Source organism: Brienomyrus brachyistius, chromosome 16 (genome assembly GCF_023856365.1).
Source record: "Brienomyrus brachyistius isolate T26 chromosome 16, BBRACH_0.4, whole genome shotgun sequence".
Taxonomy (NCBI): Eukaryota; Metazoa; Chordata; class Actinopteri; order Osteoglossiformes; family Mormyridae; genus Brienomyrus; species Brienomyrus brachyistius.
In genome coordinates, this window is record NC_064548.1 from 13426729 (window position 1) to 13446264 (window position 19536).

The following is a 19536-nucleotide window of genomic DNA, read 5'->3' on the forward strand; positions in this document are numbered from 1 at the left end:
TAATTAACACTAACGTAACAGACACTAAAACTAGGAAACAAACCTCAAACTAAGAATACAATGCAAGGACAACTAAAGCAGAACCAGAACCAGAACCAGAACAGAACAAAACAGAACATAAGCAGGACAAACGTAGGACATTAAAACTAAGATCGAAAATAACAAATACTGGGGAACAAAAAACATGAGGCTGTTCTTTAGCTAGCCTCGACCCATGACCACAGCCTTAAAGACACACACTCAACCCATACAGCTATGCAGCATTCCAGGGAGTGTAGAAAACACAGTTGGGCTAAAAGACAGAGGGTGACAGGGAGAAAACAGGATGGACAGAGACACCTGCTGGCTAAACGGGGAAGAGACACCAAGGGCAGGGCTGGACGGTCACAATGTATTCCTTTAACTTTTTGTTCGTGGTGAATAAAATGATTGTGATTCTGTATGAATATGACAGTGTTCCTGGCGGAATTGTTTTCTAGTAGAAGGTGAACCAACAGACCATAGCCTATGACCTGAATGCTGGTATTTCGTGCACGGGGCCTCCTTGTCCTGTGTTGACTAGCTGAGGAACCGGGAAACCCGTCATCAGCTGTGCTCCAGGTGACGGGCTCACTTACCCAGAGCTCGTGGAGCTGTCTTACAAGAATGTCACCCTGACTTATGGCTCTGGGGTAAATGAGCATAAAGACCTCCCCCCCCCCCCCTTTTCAATGCCCAAAGGGGTTAGAAACAAACCTCGTGTACAAGCCGACTGATACACATTCCGGAAGTGGGAACGCCACAACTGGGCTTTCCTACAAAGTCCCACTGAGTGAGAATCCAGGTCTTGCCGATGGGGATGGGAATTGCTGCCTTTCTCCAACATTCTACGATAATTACAGCACAAAGAAACATACATTCACAGCAAACTCCTCAGCAGTTTAACAAATAAACCATTACTAAAACAGAATGTGGTTGCAAAGGCAATTTCTGCTTTAAATTTAAAGACGTAAAATATGACAAAACTTATTAAAGTGCACTATAATTTAACTAAAAACAGGGGTGTCAAACTTGGGGGGCTTCTGGCTTTGAGATCTTTGGAGACCTTTCATTTTTAGCTGAGATAATAGTAATAATACTTCTACTAAGAACAACATCAATAATAATAATAATAATAATAATGTTTTATTTATATAGCACATTTCTCACACTCAGTGATGTTTTACTGCTTTGCAATACATGCAATCAAACACGAAAAAACATGAGAAAATATAAAGCGATGTATGATTAACCCACTTGGTAAAACCCCATGGTAAAGTTTGCTGACAATGGGGTACGGGAGTGAACTGGCAGGGGGGGCATGCACTATTAGTAATATTTATTGCTGCTGATTAGGGGAATTACGTGACATTGTTTTTTACTCTCTGTGGGAAAACGATCAGTTAATCAGCAGGCCAAATTTAACAACAATTAAAAAACAGATTGAACCGGTACGAATATTGACACCGCTAATTAAAGAGTAAAATTAGACAAGGTTTCTGAATAGTCATTTTGTATTGGACTACAGGAACTTGAAGCTTATTACTATATATTTCATTAGATGTGATTAGAAAGAACATGGATCTATCTATCTATCTATCTATCTATCTATCTATCTATCTATCTATCTATCTATCTATCTATCTATCTATCTAACACTTAATAAAATGGTATTACTAATAAGCACTTTACCTAAAATCAAAATTTTCAGAAGTATCACCACAGTTACTGTACAAAACAAAGGTGACCACAAACGAATGTCAGAATGAATAGTTCAACACGTAGACTGAATAGGTGTAGTTGCTGGTTGTTTTTTGTTATGCGGCTGAGAATTTATACAACATAGTAAACCGTTGCCCCCCCCCAGCCCACCCCTACCTAAGTGGGGAGGGATCCCACCTGGATGTCGCTGTCTAGGACACACCTGCAAAGTCTGAGCCATGCTACTCCTGAAATTAGAAAACAATGGCTAGCAAAAGACCGGACCAGTTACAAAATGTACAGCTGAGACCCTCTGTGGCATCTGCTTCCTCTGTAAGGAAGTTTTTTAAGGTTAATTATGTGACTTTCTCAGGAATTTCCCCCAATATCTTTTATATACCCTGTTATTTTCCTGTTATTTTCCTGTCATTTCACTTTCTTTAGAATGACGTCTCATTTTTAGTAACAGTTGTTAGTCTTAGTTGTTTAAAGTTGCAAGGGGTTTTATTTGTGAGAGAACAAACAAAATGTAAAGCTGTGTTTCACTTTATTTTGTATTATCTAAATAAAGAGACCCGACTTCCAAAGAAATAGTTTCTGGCTCTTGTTTTTAAACATAATTTAACAATTTCATATTTATATTAATAAAGCATTAAGAACTTCCAACACATATGACTTCAGGATGAATAGAGATTGTTACTCAAATGCCAAATGATATTAGCCTCCTTCACATCTACACGTCGTTGCTACTCTCTACATGATGCTTAAAGGTTGTATCATTTACTGGCTGTGTGGTTTTTCTTTTTTTTATCTGGTGAAACCACAAATTATGAGTTTATAGGAGGCATTTTTCAAATAGCTAAATTCTGTGGAAAAATGTACATCATGCTTAATGACCCTCTGTGGCATTTCGAGCTTCTGGAGCCGTTATCAGCAGATCTGTTAGCTGCACGAAACACGTAAGCTCTGTGGTCTGCACTTGCTCTGCACCCCGTCTGTCATTATTATAATTGCATTCCTAGACTGAAAATGCCATCTATTCATTACGGACATGTCATTTTCCTTGACTGTTAACAGACCGAGGAATTTGTCAGAATTTTTATTGTACGAGTGCAAGTCGAAAATCAGAAACGTTAAAATCGTGTAATTACGATTGTTGATTTCAGTCATTACTGCATTCCTGGTCTTAGAATTCTGCATTCCTAAACAATCAGATCGTTTTCTCTTTTTTTCCCCAAATATGCAGCTTGATTTACATGCGTATCCATACAGGGTAAAAACTCGCTCCCCTACTTTGCTGTTATGACTTGTTATTGCAATCTGCAACACAATCAAGATGCACCCTTAAAGGTCAACCCTACCATACCAATTACAGTTGTACTGGTCAATGTTCCCCCTGAAGACAGCGTGTACCAACACGACGGAAACTGATCCTGACAAGTGTTTTAGCTCCATAAAAATTACATTTTAAGGGATTATAATTCACTAGTTGATTAATATTTGTGAGCTCTTAGTTTCAAAGGCAACGGTAAAGAGTTACAAGACTTTAGCTAATTCTTAACCTATAACCATCAGAGCAAACATCCTTTCAAGGACTGCTGAATGCTATCACATCACATAATACATAAAATGCTTGTTTGCATGTTGATCACAGGAGTCCAAATTTGATGTTTGTTGTCAATATGCTTATGTCATTATGTGGTACAAATTTACTTAACCTGACACTGGAACTTTTGCACTATTGCTAGAACAATATTTTTATGAATTAAATGTTTTATATTTAAATAAACAAACCATCCCTCTTCATGTAATTAGTGTCTTTATTTAGCGGTACAGTGCCCAGCGATGGGCTGGCCCCCCATCCTGGGTTATTCCCTGCCTCGTGCCCATTGCTTCCGGGATAGGCTCCGGACCCCCCGCGACCCAGTAGGATAAGCGGTTTGGAAAATGGATGGATGGATTTAGTGGTAAACAGAACACAGAGGGATCAGAATATGATATTCATAAAGAGACATTTTTAATGAGCGTGAATAAATTTAGATTCATCCGAAGATGAAAAGCTTGGAAAGGCAGCAATAGTTAAGCTGGAAAATCACATTCTCCAATGTTATTCTTGAATGACATAAATATAATAGGAATTTTCCAACTGATCTGCTCATGGCCACACCCAGTAAGACATCACTCTCATGAAAGCTGACACCTACCCAGAATGCAAAGCTGCCAAAGCCAGTATAATGCGCAGCATGTCCCCCAAACACAACCAACACAGGGTGATTTGTAAAAAGCCATGTAGTGTGATGCAGATAAGCGTGCTAGTCGTAAGTGTCAATGAAGGGCAGGCCGTAGATGCAGCAAACACCTATAGATCAGGCCCTGCCTGTGCACTCCCAGGTGTGCTCTGTAATAAACCTTCCCCTGACAGCTGGGGCTCTGACTGTGCTGGTGCACATATTTCAGCTACTTTAATTTCAGGATTCCGGAGCACTTTCACATGCAGCCCACTCCCCAAACCATAAAGCACTAGTGAAGATAATAATCAGCAGAGGTGCATGAATGAATGTCTGCTATCAAGCCACAGAGTATGTACCCCATTCACTCTACACTCTCACTTGCTTATCTATCTATCTATCTATCTATCTATCTATCTATCTATCTATCTATCTATCTATCTATCTATCTATCTATCTATCTCTATCTATCTATCTATCTATCTATCTATCTATCTATCTATCATCATCCATCCATCCTTCCATTTTCCATACCTGCTTGTTTTATGCAGGTGTAACAGGGCTGTATTTGATTCCACCTACCTGGAACCCCTAAGTGCAACATGCATTGTAGAGAGAGGACTGGCTGATACAATTGGTATACAATTGGGTAATATGTGGCAGGGTTTCGCCTGAATTTGTCTGATTTGGGACACGCCATATCAGCCTGTACAAGAGACAGAAATATTCTGTATAAATTATGATGAATATTGCGCTGCTGTTTCAGAATTAAAGACAGATTGGAGACTTGGATCATCCTTCGCACACAACACAAAGCAATTGCACGGGCAGTTGCTATTGTCCAAAATCTGCATTTCTACTCAAAGTTGTTATAACCCATTCTAGTGAAAAGCAGTTGTTGGGGGAAGAGTCTGATACTATACCTGTGATTTTGTGGCTTTCTCAGGAAAAAGACACACCAACCATATGAGTGAAATACTGCAGTGCCTTCCAGCGTGTACCCTAACTCTTTCATTTACTCACTATCCTACACTTCACATGTAAGCAATCCAGGCACCGAGAAGGCATTGCCTACAGGAATATACGACCAGTTTCCCAAGCCTAACAGAAGAATTTTTTTCTCAAATTACATTAATCCTGAAGGCAAGATTTGCACAGAAGGAAAACAGAGAACATTTCAAAGGAAGCCGGTGGGTATCATGCAGTGAAATATTTGATTACAATTAAACATTAGTGGTTTTTGTAAATATGCATTAAAACTGCCTTGTGCCCATAGCCACTGGGATAGGCTCCAGACCCCCTGCAATCCTGAATCGGATAAGCGGTTACAGAAAATGGATGGATGGATGGATGGGTGCATTAAAACCTTAACAAGTACATTTTTAGAAATGGCAGTTTCATTAACGCCTGAATGTTTACTGCTTTTCATGGGGTGTCAGCATTAGCCCACAACAAACCACAGGATGTGCTGCATTTCACTCTCACTCAGGTCCTAATTGCTTTATTGTACTGAATGGTTTGAGAGTCACCCCCCCCCTGCTCATATCCTGAAGGCTTTTCCTCCCTAAAGCACCAGAGCTGGACACCCCTGTTTCACACTGTTAAGTCACTGATTAAGGGTCTAGTCAAGACAATCAAGAGCCGCGGTTTTACATTTTTTCTCTAGTCATTTTAGTTGGACATGCAAATATTCTGTTAAAAAACTAAAAAGCTGTGTTTATAAACTTTGGTAACACACAAACCATTCCGTATCCGTGGAATCTAAATAGAACTATGCAACAAAAGATGCAATACCAGCTCTTTTCATCTTTTCACCAAAGAAACTGCTACACATGTTATCTCTGGTTATTCTGGTACAGCAGCACAAAGACATGAAATTAGGTGAATTCATTACTATATTGCCCATAGTGGGTGAGCCCTGTGATGGACAGGAATCTCAGTGGTTTTAGGGTTTTTTTCCTAACCCTCTGTGCCTGTGATCAGAAGGCTTTGGCAGAATAGTCATACGTCTGTGGGCCCTTATGCGAGGCCCTTAACCCCACGCTGTGGCCCCCACGCTGTGGCCCCCACGCTGTGGCCAAGCCTGCCCTCACCTACATATGTGTCACGAGCAGCAAGATGGGGTAGGCAAAAGGAGAATTTCCCTATGTGGGAATCACTAAAGTCTCAATATTATCATACTAATTCTGTTTAGTCATACTGACATACCACAACTGCCACAAAATTCCACCCTTAAAACACCACATTTACACCATATTCTAATATTACTTTCTTGTGCAGCCACTTGCTTCAAGTACTAAAATATGGCAAATAAACATAATAAGCAGTTCCTGTATTTCATTCAGGCATTTTAGTCACTAAATAAAAACTGACTGACTGGAGAAGTGATTGAGGATGGATGGACGGAAAAAATAAGTGGTACACTTTTGTGAGGAAATGCTGCCCCCTATGCAGCTTTCTTGGTGCTACGTCAGCTGCTGTTTGGTAGTTACCCATTCGTCCATCCTCACTGCTTATTCCGCGCAAGGTTGTGTGGGATCTTGGAGCCCAGCTCAGGCAGCATGCAAAGCGGGAAGTAACTGAGCAGATCATTCTTTCACAGCTGTCTATTCCCGGCCAATTCATTTTAAAAATCCAACATAACAAAACTATAATTTTAGCAATTAAAATATATTCTACTATCAGAATAAAAACTCACTTTATTGCTAGTATGAACATACGTGGTCCAGTGCGAAACATGAAATACATAATATAACAAGACATGAAGGGGAACACTTCATAGAACAAATCTGAATTACCTCTAACATAGATTATTTTTACATTATTTTTAAAGGTTCATAAAGATAACCTTTGTCTATTACAACAGTACCAAACATGAGTAGATTCAGGCTCGCAACTTCAAAACCCGGTACAAAACCCGCCCACAAACACCCCCACGTGGTACTAGAAGTCCGCGCATGCCCGATGGAGAAACGTGCGTGTTTACGTCTTGACGTTTACACGCAGGCATACGTCGCCAATTCGGAAAAGTTATAAATTGCTGAGAAGCTCCGTCCCCTTCCACCTTCAGCCATTTTAACCATGTTGGGAGCTGTGGGACGCTGCAGCGCGGGGGTTTTGCAGGCTTTTAAGCCTGTTGCCAGTCCACTGAAAGCCTTCAGTGGAGCCCCGGCAGCTCTTTATTCGCGTAAGTTGCGCAGTGGTATCTGCAGAGATGTCTTTATGGTGTTTATTCCCTTTTTAGAGCTTCTGGTTTGCTAGCTCGCTAAAATGGGAGAAATGTTGCCATGCCGGCCGGATGCGCTTTACTTGAAATTTTTCTTAGTGATTTTGAATTGGACACTTAAGTACACGCGTCCTGCTCATTTTTGTATATTATATTGTAGCTTTAAAACGTGATTGAACCCAATTCCCTTTTAAAAATACCGATGACCTTAGCCTTTGGGTCATTATAGGTTTCTCAGGAGCTAGCAGGCCAGTGCGTTAACTTAATACTGTCTGTAATGTGTGTCTCGTCTCTAGACTGGGTAACTGTCATTGCAGTTTTCGTAATATCACTTTGTGCATGTTACGGTTATTTATTACTGTGATAAGATATTTTCTTGTTTTGGGGTCGTGTCGAATGTACCGACTAACCTCCGGTTTGACATTGCACTGACTCGGAATCGTGCAGTGATATCGCATATTGCCGGTTGCAGTATTGTAGCAATGGCAACTTGAACTTCATGACAGTTTATCAGACTCCTTTATGACAATCGGAAGCCGTCATTTATTTTTTAATGTTAAAGGGGGAAAAAAACATCCCGACACAGCGAAGGAAGGCCATTCCATAAAAATCATGGTATCCACTACGGTGAATTAGTAGCTCTTTGTTGAATTGATGGGCTGTCTTCGTAATGTTTCGTGGTCAATGTTTTTATGATACTAATTAGCAATAATTATAAATGTGTAACCGTTATTTCTGCATGTTTCATACTTTGCAGGCAGGAACTATGCTGCTGCGGCTGCGCCAACAGCCAAAGCTGCCGCCGCCGCTGGCCGTATTGTGGCGGTCATCGGTGCCGTTGTCGATGTCCAGTTCGATGAGGGTCTTCCTCCTATTCTCAATGCGCTGGAAGTATCTGGTCGTGATACCAGGCTGGTGCTGGAGGTTGCACAGCATCTAGGTAAATGTCTCTTATACAGTGTATCCCAGTCGGTATTATATTTTATTAAAAGAATTTATAACGCATTAAAGTTTGGCTTGCCTTTTAGGGGAGAACACAGTGCGCACTATTGCCATGGATGGTACTGAAGGTCTCGTACGTGGACAGAAGGTTCTTGACACCGGGGCACCCATCAGAATCCCAGTGGGACCGGAGACCTTAGGCAGGATCATGAATGTCATTGGGGAGCCAATTGATGAGAGGGGGCCCATCACCACCAAGCAGTGAGTGAAGTAGCTTTCTTTGAATTTATCCACAGAAAGAAATGTGGTGTGCTTTTTTTTTTACCCAGTCAGGATAACTGGCTAAATTTTTGATTGGTTTATGAACCTGTCTTTGTTTTATCCTATGAGGGCACAAGGATTTATTTTGGACCAACTTTGCAGGAAAAATAGAGGTGGTCTGAGGTTACAGCGGTGTTGCTGTAAAAGCTTTGGGCCTTTCTTGCAGGACTGCTCCCATCCACGCAGAAGCCCCTGAATTCACAGACATGAGTGTGGAGCAGGAGATTCTGGTCACTGGCATTAAGGTGGTCGACCTGCTTGCTCCTTATGCCAAGGGTGGCAAGATTGGTATGTCAGGAGAAACTAGATGACATCATACCTTTAGTGACCTGATTTGCTGCAACTATCCTAGTCCAGTTAATACTGTTGTATTACTGTGTAAATGTATTACTTGTGTACAGTGTGTTACAATTTTGCATGCTCATACTTTGGCACTACTTATTTACTGCTGCTGTACCAGTATTCTTGTATCCTATATAATTATGTACATTTTGTTATTTCTGTACATTTTATTGCTGCTTTTGTTTGTATTTATGGTTACACCCTATACTTTTCGTCTTGTTCTAGACTTCCAGGGAAATTTGCTATTTTGTTCTCATTATCTTGTGTTTTGCAGAATGACAAGTCTTGTCTTAGATTATGCAGTCGCAGATCCTAATGCAGAATTAAATGTCTGGCTTAGGTCTCTTTGGTGGTGCTGGTGTGGGCAAGACTGTCCTTATCATGGAGCTGATCAACAATGTGGCCAAGGCCCACGGTGGCTACTCGGTGTTTGCTGGGGTTGGAGAGCGTACCCGCGAAGGAAATGACCTGTATCATGAAATGATCGAATCCGGTGTCATCAACCTGAAGGACACCACCTCAAAGGTAAATCTTAGGTCCTCAGTGTGACCTTTTGAGCCACTTGCGTTTTATGCTGTGTTGTAGAGACCAAGGTTATCTTGTTCTAGGTAGCATTGGTGTACGGGCAGATGAACGAGCCCCCCGGCGCCCGTGCCAGAGTTGCCCTGACTGGTCTTACTGTCGCCGAATACTTCCGTGATCAGGAGGGACAGGATGTGCTGCTCTTCATTGACAATATCTTCAGATTCACCCAGGCTGGATCAGAGGTCTGTGGATTAGCTTTCCTTAAGAGATGGTTCATTTCTGGAGATATCGCTAACTCTAGCAAATACTTGGAGATGCATGGACATAATCAGAGACCCTTCCAAAGAGTACTAGCATATCTTTCTACAGATATTCTAAAATGTTAATCTGTCGCAAAGTACATTAAGGTACAAAAGTTTCCTTTCTGGAATTAATTTTAATAGACCAAAATAAGTTAAATTCTGCAATAGCCCTCATTCCATAACGTTTCTGTCATTTAGGTATCTGCTCTGTTGGGTCGTATTCCTTCTGCTGTGGGTTATCAGCCCACTCTGGCCACTGATATGGGTACCATGCAGGAGAGGATCACGACCACCAAGAAGGGCTCCATCACTTCTGTTCAGGTGGGCAAGGCTGGCATCCCGGATGTAGCACTGCTTAACTCTGCAAGGCCATGCAAATTTTAATCTAGATATTTTCAAAATTCTTTTCCAGGCCATCTATGTGCCTGCTGACGATTTGACTGATCCTGCACCTGCCACCACCTTCGCCCACTTGGATGCCACAACTGTGCTGTCTCGTGCTATCGCTGAGCTGGGCATCTACCCTGCTGTTGACCCCCTTGACTCCACCTCCCGTATCATGGATCCAAACATAGTGGGAACTGAACACTATGATGTGGCCCGTGGTGTGCAGAAAATCCTGCAGGTATGTCCAATTTCTACATTTCCATTGACTTGGACCACTGCCGCTGTGTGGAATTTTAAATGATTGTTCCCAATTTTGGTTTCTTGCAGGACTACAAATCCCTCCAGGATATCATTGCTATTTTGGGTATGGATGAGTTGTCTGAAGAAGATAAGCTGACTGTTGCTCGTGCTCGCAAGATCCAGCGTTTCCTCTCTCAGCCTTTCCAAGTGGCTGAGGTCTTCACTGGCCATCTAGGCAAACTTGTGCCCCTCAAGGACACCATCAAAGGATTCAAGAGCATTCTGGGAGGTATGAACCTGTTAACTGATCCCTCTGTAAAGAACAGCTACTTGCATGAATTTTAGGCAGTGTTGGTTACTATATGATGTGTTTGCGCCGCTGAAAACCAATGTGTTTGACTTGTTACAGGTGAGTATGATGCCCTGCCTGAACAGGCGTTCTACATGGTTGGACCTATCGAAGAAGTCGTCCAGAAAGCCGAGAAACTCGCAGAAGAACATTCATAAGTCTCTCAAAGAATTGGGTCATGATGAAGCTGACTGTGGAGGAGCACTTTTGTGAAATGTAAAATTTAAGTATGATGTCCTGTCATCCTGAAAAGTTCTGATTTCATTTCCAGGAGAAAATGAAGCCATTAAAATCTGTCTTGTCGTAATAGTGTTTCTTCGTGGTCCATGACTTCTAATCTGATTTAAATCTTAGAAAAATATAAAAACATGATGTATTCTTGTTCTACCACCTCTGCAGAAACTATGGACACTTAACAAATGAAGGTTTATGTGAGCAGATCACAATGAACTTTATTCAGGCATATGGCACTGACATGCAACTACCTACTACATTGATTGGGGAATGTCAGTCTGGTATTAACCGATCATTTGACGTAGTTTAGCATTTAATTCTTTTTCCTTTGCGAGGAGCTCACTGCTGTGTTTTTTATAGGCGTCAAAATCCTAAAAAAAGAACAATTGGACATTGTTGAGCATTCGATTGTTGGAACAGCAGTGGCCCTTTACAACTGCCCCAAGAAACTGGGGCTGAACTTGGGATGGCGTGAAACCACTACTTCTGTCAACACACCTTCTTCATCTCGCTGCACGCTTGTTCGGATTGGTCAAGGGCTGCTTGAAGGTCTCTCACTTTCAAATCTGCATTCACAGCCTCCGCTTCTCTTTCAAACCTTCAAAGGAAACATTTTGATTACAAGTTTCCTCATTGCTGCAGTTCAAATGCCCATGAACTGGCTGCTTACCTCTGCTCTGCTGCTACTCTTGCCTGCTCTTCCTCTTGTCTCTCACCTTCCAGGAGCTTAATTTCTTCTTCTTTTTTCTGAAAGATGTTTCGATATTGACCTTAAATTGGTTTTAAATCAGTTTCATCTGCATAAAAGGAAATAATTCATTTGAAATGTGATAAAATGTGATTCTTTTTCATGCCTGTATTATTCTCCTCAGGGCTGACAGGTCCTGCAGCTCATCCTTCTTCGTTAAGACCTCCAGCTTCTCTTGCAGTTCAGTCGCTATCGTTGCATCCTTTTCTCTTGTGTGTCTGAGCTGTAGGTTCAGCTCTGAAGAATGAGTAGAAACAATGGGGTTATAATTCAGAAATTAAGATCAGAAGGGTTAGGAACAGCAGTTCGGTTAATGTGGCTGCATGACGCTCTATTAATGTCATCTTGTGTTTTTGTCTTGATAACGGCTTAAAATTGCAGCACTTTGTATGTCTTGAATACTCACCTGTGTACATGTCCACTGCGTCTTTGAGCTGCTTCTGGGTGCTGTGCAATTCATCTTGTAGGGAGGCTTCTTTAGATTTATGGAGACTCATGAGTTCTTTGAGTTTAGCCTGAAATCCAGTCGTTTTTTCCCTGTATAAATGAAAAAGGCTTGGTTATATCACCTTATAGTTAACAATTAGCATTTTGACAGTTCGTTGCTTTATTAAATTGTTTATGCTCACTGATACTCAGATTCTAGATGTTTGTGTTGCTCTGCTAGATCCTTCAATTCCTGGGTTAATTTTAGGATGATATCCTCTTTTTCTTTGACTTTTTCACTGTAACGGTTCTCGTTTTCTTCACGCAGTCTCTCGTTCTCCTCGGTCAGCTGCCCATTCTGCTTTTTATACTCGTCCTTGAAGTTAATTAACTCCTCGTGATTTGTTGCCAGATCCTTGAATCGCTGTTCCAGCTGTGAAGACCTCTCCTTCTCGTCTTCCAGCTCTTTTTGCACATCCTGACGCAGGTTCCCCAGCTCCTCGTTGATCCGCTCGAGAGCCTGGCACCGCAGAAGCATCTCATCCGCCCTGTGTTTCAGGATGCAAATCAAACCGGACTGCTCGTCTATTCTGGACCGCAGGACCTCCGTATCACTCACGTCGTCCTCGGACAGACTCCGGAGCTTTTCCAGTGCTACGTGAACATCATCCATGTCCTAAGCGACGGCAAACAAAAAAAGCAGCCATATCACAATACACAAAACAACTTTTAATGAGGAACCTCAGCCAGGAAGACTATTATCGCTGACAAAGCAATAGTTGCATTGGTTTAAAAGCACCATGCATAAATGCTTCGCTAACATTTCCAATCTTAGCAACTAGAAGAAAGTAAATGCGCTGCACATGTGGACCCTGGACTGCTTACTAGTGTCAAACCTGTCCAGTTGCATTACAATTATCGGAAAATCGTTTGCACGTCGACATTTTTCTGCTTTTTACAACCACGTCATGTTAAAGGTTTGTGTTTAAATGCGTTTGCCTGGAAATTTAAAATCTAACCCGCATTAGCGATCTCCAAGCTAGCCTGACTGTAGCTACATCGGGACATGCCAAACACACAATGCACTGCACCCAGACTGCAAACACCCGAAGCCCAGGGCGTGGATAACCAGGGCTATAAACTAGCAAAGCTCCCCAGTGTGTCACCTGCTTGGTGTCCGTGATCATCTTTTCGAGGTCCTTTGGGTTTTTGTGCGGTGATGCCATGCCTGAATCGCCCGTCAGTCTCCAGCTATAAGCAGCTTCAGAAAAACCATTGTTCTGCTTCGCTACGCCTCATTCGCAGTACAGTTTACCGATGGTGGGAATACAAAGTTTCAGCTGTTGCCAATAGCAACAGCCGTACGGAAGCCTCCTTGGGACAGGGTTAGTGGCCGCTCCAGTTGTTCGGCGTCATTCATCAAATTAATTAGTCCATACTTCTTCTGCTGGACTGAAACATCTCGATTTCGTTCCAGACCGTTGCAGTATTCTTACGTAATATAGCTGGTGCATTCTGAATATGTAGGACTGTTTACGAATAGGATTTGTGCTTTTATATATGTTTTATTTGTGTATGTTTTTAGCGGTCTGTTGTATTGCAGTGCTTCAGGTGCGTATACACAGTACAACGTAACGCTAACTTAGCAGTAACAAACGCAGCAACAACCACTGATAAGGCTTTTATTTATCAACAGCAAGGACAAACATGCTAAGTCTATGCATAGTTAGGCCATAAACATTTATTTAAATTTGATCATTCTTGCACCTGTTTTACAGACTTAAAATTGACCTTGACCTGACATAATCCTTCTGATAGAGCACAAATGATATAAAACATTAACTTTATATCCGTGCCTTTGTGGACAATCAACACAGCAGAATAATACATTTTCATATTCATTTTCTCTCTATATATAATAAACTTTTTTGCCACGGAAAAGTTGACTACCCCCTAATTTCAGATAATAGGATAATGGGAAAAAGATAATAAACAAATAAATAATATTCATCATAATCAGCATTACTATGCAGAAAGGGACAGGGAGCGCATCATTGCTGATTGTCAGGGTAACTGAGTTAGATATGCACAAATACGGGATTATGGGTTTGTAACATTCACCTGGTTTAGACAAGCCGTCCCGTCCTCTTTGGGTACGGGAAACAAAGCACAAACGATAAAGTCAGCCATGAAAGAGGGGAGGTAGGATATGGGGAGCCAGATAAGTCTGGCATCCCAGCCTGCGGCGTAACGGCTCCGGGGGTGTCGCGCCGTCAGGGCGTGCTGCATGCAGTGTGTCACTTTGGAGATGTCTTTACTACACAGGAGACTCATGGCAAAGCGTTGAGCTTTTATATCTGGGGACAAAGGGTAGCAGTATATGTGATGGCGCTCAAAAGACGTTCCATGCAAAAGTCCATTTGATCTCACATAACACGGAAATGCGATGTATCTCTAACACGTGAATTAATACGGTATATAATTTTTGAGGATTTGTCTATAGTCAGTCTTATAGGGTACATGAAAGGATATGCAAAATGACTCACTGATACTAAGCCATTCCATGCCCTGAGGTATTTTGTTTACCAATTTGAGTCTACATGTCACATTCATAGTACTGGAATTTCCTGTGACTATTAATTTTATTTTTATTTTTATTTTTTACAAAGTAGTGAGCAAATATTTGGTGATACTATTCGGAGATGACTCTTAAGAATCAGCTTCATTTCGAAATGTTGTGATATGAATTTCAAAAAAATATTCACATATCTAGTGGGGTTTATCTGACACCGGAATGACTCACAATTCTCCAAATACTTCTCCCCATAGGTTTCCTTGACGTCCATGGGAAGCTGCTCCCACAGTCTCCTCAGGTCAGCATCTATAAGGTTCACGTTTGTCACGGCTGTCTTGAAGAAGCCCGGCTCAATGACGCTGACTTTCACACCAAAGTGTCTCATGTCCCTTCTGAGTGCAGGAATGGACACATGAAAGTACCGGTTAGATGATACACCTTTCAGACGTGCTGCGTTTTAGCTAAAAGAGCAAGTCATTGCTATAACCCAGAAATCATCTCTGTGTCTGCAGGCACTTACAAAAGCCAAGAGGAACACACAAACTCCACACTCATAAAAGCAGGGTTTGAACCCCCAACCCTGTAAGTGCGAGGCGACAGGGCTATCCCTGGGTCATCGTACCATGTAACAAGTCTTGTTTGTAACGTTTTCAGCAATGAACATTATTACGTAGTGCAGGGTTCTCCAGTTCCCCTCCAGGAGGACCAGTCTGCAGACTTCCCTGCTTCAAACACACCTACTAAACCTGATAATTAGCTGGTGATCTGAATACAGTACGTTTGAAAAGGTAAATCTGCAAACTGTGTCGCAGGCTGGCTCTCCAGGACTGGGATTGGGGAGCCCTGATGTAGCGTAATGGTGGAAAAGTGTAATTGTGGGTATTTTCCATACCTCAGACTATCGGAGAATGACTCCACAGCCCACTTGGACACAGAGTAGCCACCCCCAGTCAGCACCAGCCTCCCCATCACACTGGAAACGTTGATGACTCTTCCCCGTGCCTTCTTCAGCAATGGGAGGAGCTTGAGAGTCAACTCAATTAGGCCAAATAGGTTGACATCTAGAACCTTCCTAAAATCCTCCACCTGCATCCACTCCGAGGGCCCAATTGGAATGGACCTGCCGGCGTTATTGACCAGACCCCACAGACCTGTGTGTGACAAAGTGTCAGACACAGGAATTCTATGTTCTATGTCAGAATGACACTGTGTTCATTTTTGACATCATTTTTTCTATTGTAATTAAATCATATGGTTATTTATATAATTCATCCATCCATTTTCCAAACCGCTTATCCTACTTAGTCGTGGGGGGTCCGGAGCCTATCCCGGAAGCAATGGGCATGAGGCAGGGAACAACCCAGGATGGGGGGCCAGCCCATCGCAGGGCACGCTCACACACCATTCACTCACACATGCACACCTATGGGCAATTTAGGAAGTTTGGACTGTGGGGGGGAAACCGGAATACCCGGAGGAAATCCCACGACGACATGGGGAGAGCATGCAAACTCCATTATTTTAAATATAATAGTAATACAAGTTATAAAAATACTTTAATAATTTTTTGTAATTATAATAGTATTTGACTTTGTTTTTTCAGCTACATCTAGAAATGTCCAACAGCATTTCATCCTTCGAAAGGTTTAATCTTCTTATCTGTGTTAATCTGCAGCCACCTTTAACCTCGTTAACACCTGAGGGACTGTTCCAATTGGTAAGCTGTTTAGAGATGCCTCATGGTAATTTGAAACTAACGACTGGAACCACTGCCCTGCAGGTTTGTCTGACTTACCACACTTCCCAGTTTCGTTGCGCACAAATCGCACTGCGCTGTCAATGCTTGCACTGTCCGCCACATTCAGCAGCACTGCCCTCACTCTCCACGAAGTCTCTGCCTTTAGATCCATGCATCCTTTCTCCGTCAGACAGGTCGCTATCACGTGGAAACCTTTTTGGTCCAGCTGATGGGCAAGCAAGTTCCCAAATCCGCTATCGCATCCCGTCACCAAGACAAATTTCTCATCGATACCGTCGACTTTCAATGAGTCTCTTATGTACCATGCAAGAGTGACGACTGCAAAAGAAGCCAGGATACATAACAACACAGGGTTTGACTGGATTGCCTGCAAAAGTAAAAGAGAAATGATGCTTACAGATCAAATTTCCGCTTTGACTGTTCTAGGATCAGCCTTGGATTGTCTGTTACTGCCTTGAAATGTTATCTGTCACTGACCCCACATTCTGTAGACCACCTGTGACTCACCTGAATAATACATTCTGGAATATATTCCACTTCATTTAACTGGATAATAGATAAAATAAATAAGAATTAAGTAAAGCGTGTAATTATACATTTATGTCTTTAATAGTAATATAACAAAAAGGTATAGAGATACCCAAAACGATATTAATGCTATTAGATATTTACTGTGGCACCTTCCTACTGTGGATTCCTGGATTTGCACTTTCTGACTGGGAACTATGACTACTAAGGAATGACTTACTTCTGAAGAGATTATATCTTCATCCATTAATCTTTAAAGGTCCGTGAAACGGAAAAGAAAAATCCTTTGTGATATAGTGATATAATCTTTTCTGTAGGAGAGCAAAAGTCTTTCTAATTTAATTCAAATTTGAAATGATCCTGAATGTTGCGTTCGCACAGGAAATGACACGTCTCTGTTCTCCGGCCCATGCAGTAATCCTGCTTTGTCTGTCACATTATGAGGATTATGCTAATATCTGATCAGTGCCACTGTACTTCCATTACATTATGTGCTATTGTACTTACGCTTTTATTATTGCACATATATCTTATATATTTACACATTTACTGAAGAACAACTTTCTGGTTATTAATCAATGATTAATAAATGAGACCACACACAAGACAGTCATGAATTAATGAAGTCAAAGCAGCTTTTAATGACACACTGTATGGCGTTAGGTGGGTGGAGCTACTGCCTCATCCCAGCCAATCCTCCCTTAACGAGTCTCGCCTGTGGCTCATCATGAGGAGAGAATTGGACTGCATGTAAGTGCCCCTCTCCCGCTAGGCATTCAGCCAGGGTGGGTCGCCCCCCGTCAAGTGGCACAGCAGGGGCAACCGCCAGGGATACATGTGGTGCTGGAGGGCTGGGGGGCAGAACAGGGACGCCCTCTGTGGCAGTAGGTGGCACACGGCAGGGTCTGGGGAAGCAGCAGGGACAGACTCTGGGCAGCAGGTGGTGCCAGAGGGTCAGACAGTGAAACAGAAGTGATCTGGGGGCCAGCAGGAAGCACCAGAGGGTCGGGAAGCACTGGGGAACAGCTTCTGGGGCACCGGGTGGTGTCGGAAGGCCAGGTGGTGCAGCAGGGACGGCCTCTGGGAAGCTGGTGGAGCTGATAGAGCAGGAAGAGAGGGAGGACACTCCAAGCACACAACGCCCTTGGGCTCCATCTACTCAAGCGGTTCACAGCAATAGCAGAGCTTTGGCCCCATGTGACTGCAGAGCTGGGGGCAAGTGCGTAACTTTGGCTGGAACATTGGGGGGGGGGGGGTGTGGTCTCCACCCATTACAGGAGAAACATGATTATTGGGGGGGGCTACAACCCCCAAATCCCCCCCTGTAATTTACACTCATGGCTGGGGGGCTTCTCTTCTGGCACCGGGCCGCACAGCAACTCAATCCATGCCTTTAAGTTAAGGGACGTGCCTCAAGTCCCTGCCTGCATCTGGGTCAGGCAGAGGAGGTCAAGCGGGTCGAAGAACCAGTGCGACGTCAGCTAGCTGCAGCACTATGCACTATGCAACAGTCCTCATAGTGGGACCCCTCTTCCTGGCGCTTCTCCACCCCAGGCATCAGTACCTTGTTATTCTTAGGTAGGAGTCAGACTTAAAACAAGCCGAAAACTGAAGCTGAAATGCAACCTCAACGCCAAACAGTCGACACCCGCAACCAGAACCAAGGCCCATCCCAAGTCCCATACAGTACCCGGCTGATTAGGTGGTCACATTCTCCACCAAAGTGGCTGCAGCTCAGGGACAGGGCTGGTCCACCCTAGGTGGAGTGTCTAGCAGGAACTTGGGAACGCTCACTCAAACACACGGAGCACAACTGGTGTTTATCTACATATTGAAGAAAGAAACCAAACCAGGTTTATAGTCCGTGTGGCAGAGTCAGATTCCTGTAACTTAGCAACACTCCAAACATGAACATCCAAATCTTATGTTTGCATATCCAGAGTAGGATATATAGGGTCCAAGAACTGACCATCTGAAGCAAAAAGAGAAAGACAAGGCCCAGCCTTAACAGAGAATGTGGCACTAAGTGTGTGAAAGAGTAAAGGCTGAGTGCATTTCGGCTCATATTACTGCCAAGCTCCGATTTGTGGCTCAGAAAGAGAAGTGAACAATCCCCACAGTGTTCTGTTAAAGACAGTAAGGAACTCTGCTCCATTCTACATTGTGTTCTGCCCCCATTCGCTCTGCTGCATACCTGTCCTATCTGCCTGAGATGCTACAAAGTATTTTCCAATAAATACACAACACACACACACACATATATATAATCACAGACTGCAGCATAGTCAGGATGCCATTTTATCCAGTTTTTAACTCTATCATTTTCTACGCCGGCTGGATCACGCCGCGTTCAGTGAACGTTTAAGATCTGCGACTGAGATGGAATCACTTTGCATTTCAAAGCCCTACTGAAGTAGTTTTATTTGTTCGAGGAATTACAAGGAAGTCTGTATCCTGTGATTAGATAGCATTTTGTTACTAGAATCTAATCCTGGAGAGCTATATCAGACAGATCCTGTATTAGGGGCTGTATTAAGCATGAGCAGCAATGAGTATCAAAGAAAAGAGACTCTTCCGAATATCAGTCTTGAGGGAGAATAAGGTTTGGGGATTTTATAATATGGGGTTTTTGTGTAAGATTAAAGAGGAAGATATTTATTAATATGGAAATGTGAAATGCAGTTA

At 42.6% G+C, this 19536-nt stretch overlaps 3 protein-coding genes across 3 annotated transcripts; 1 reads left to right on the forward strand and 2 right to left on the reverse strand.

Moving 5' to 3' along the window:
* Positions 1 to 6976: 6976 nt before the first annotated feature.
* LOC125710176 (ATP synthase subunit beta, mitochondrial) lies at positions 6977 to 10888 on the forward strand. The gene is made up of 10 exons (XM_048979589.1): positions 6977 to 7134; positions 7931 to 8113; positions 8202 to 8376; positions 8603 to 8724; positions 9119 to 9303; positions 9387 to 9545; positions 9804 to 9926; positions 10018 to 10230; positions 10320 to 10521; positions 10642 to 10888. Exons 1-10 carry the CDS (start codon positions 7029 to 7031, stop codon positions 10737 to 10739), a joined length of 1566 nt encoding a protein of 521 aa, XP_048835546.1. The 5' UTR covers positions 6977 to 7028; the 3' UTR covers positions 10740 to 10888.
* A 115-nt stretch (positions 10889 to 11003) lies between these two features.
* zgc:172182 (coiled-coil domain-containing protein 89) lies at positions 11004 to 13354 on the reverse strand. The gene is made up of 7 exons (XM_048979594.1): positions 13156 to 13354; positions 12193 to 12665; positions 11970 to 12100; positions 11670 to 11800; positions 11486 to 11562; positions 11314 to 11413; positions 11004 to 11186 (listed from the first exon to the last, which is right to left on the reverse strand). The coding sequence occupies exons 1-7, from the start codon at positions 13213 to 13215 to the stop codon at positions 11100 to 11102; spliced, it is 1059 nt and encodes a 352-aa protein (XP_048835551.1). The 5' UTR covers positions 13216 to 13354; the 3' UTR covers positions 11004 to 11099.
* Positions 13355 to 13657: 303 nt separating this feature from the next.
* On the reverse strand, positions 13658 to 19442 carry LOC125710184 (retinol dehydrogenase 7-like). The gene is made up of 4 exons (XM_048979606.1): positions 16360 to 19442; positions 15457 to 15715; positions 14793 to 14956; positions 13658 to 14346 (listed from the first exon to the last, which is right to left on the reverse strand). The coding sequence occupies exons 1-4, from the start codon at positions 16472 to 16474 to the stop codon at positions 14090 to 14092; spliced, it is 795 nt and encodes a 264-aa protein (XP_048835563.1). The 5' UTR covers positions 16475 to 19442; the 3' UTR covers positions 13658 to 14089.
* Between the last annotated feature and the right edge of the window lie 94 nt (positions 19443 to 19536).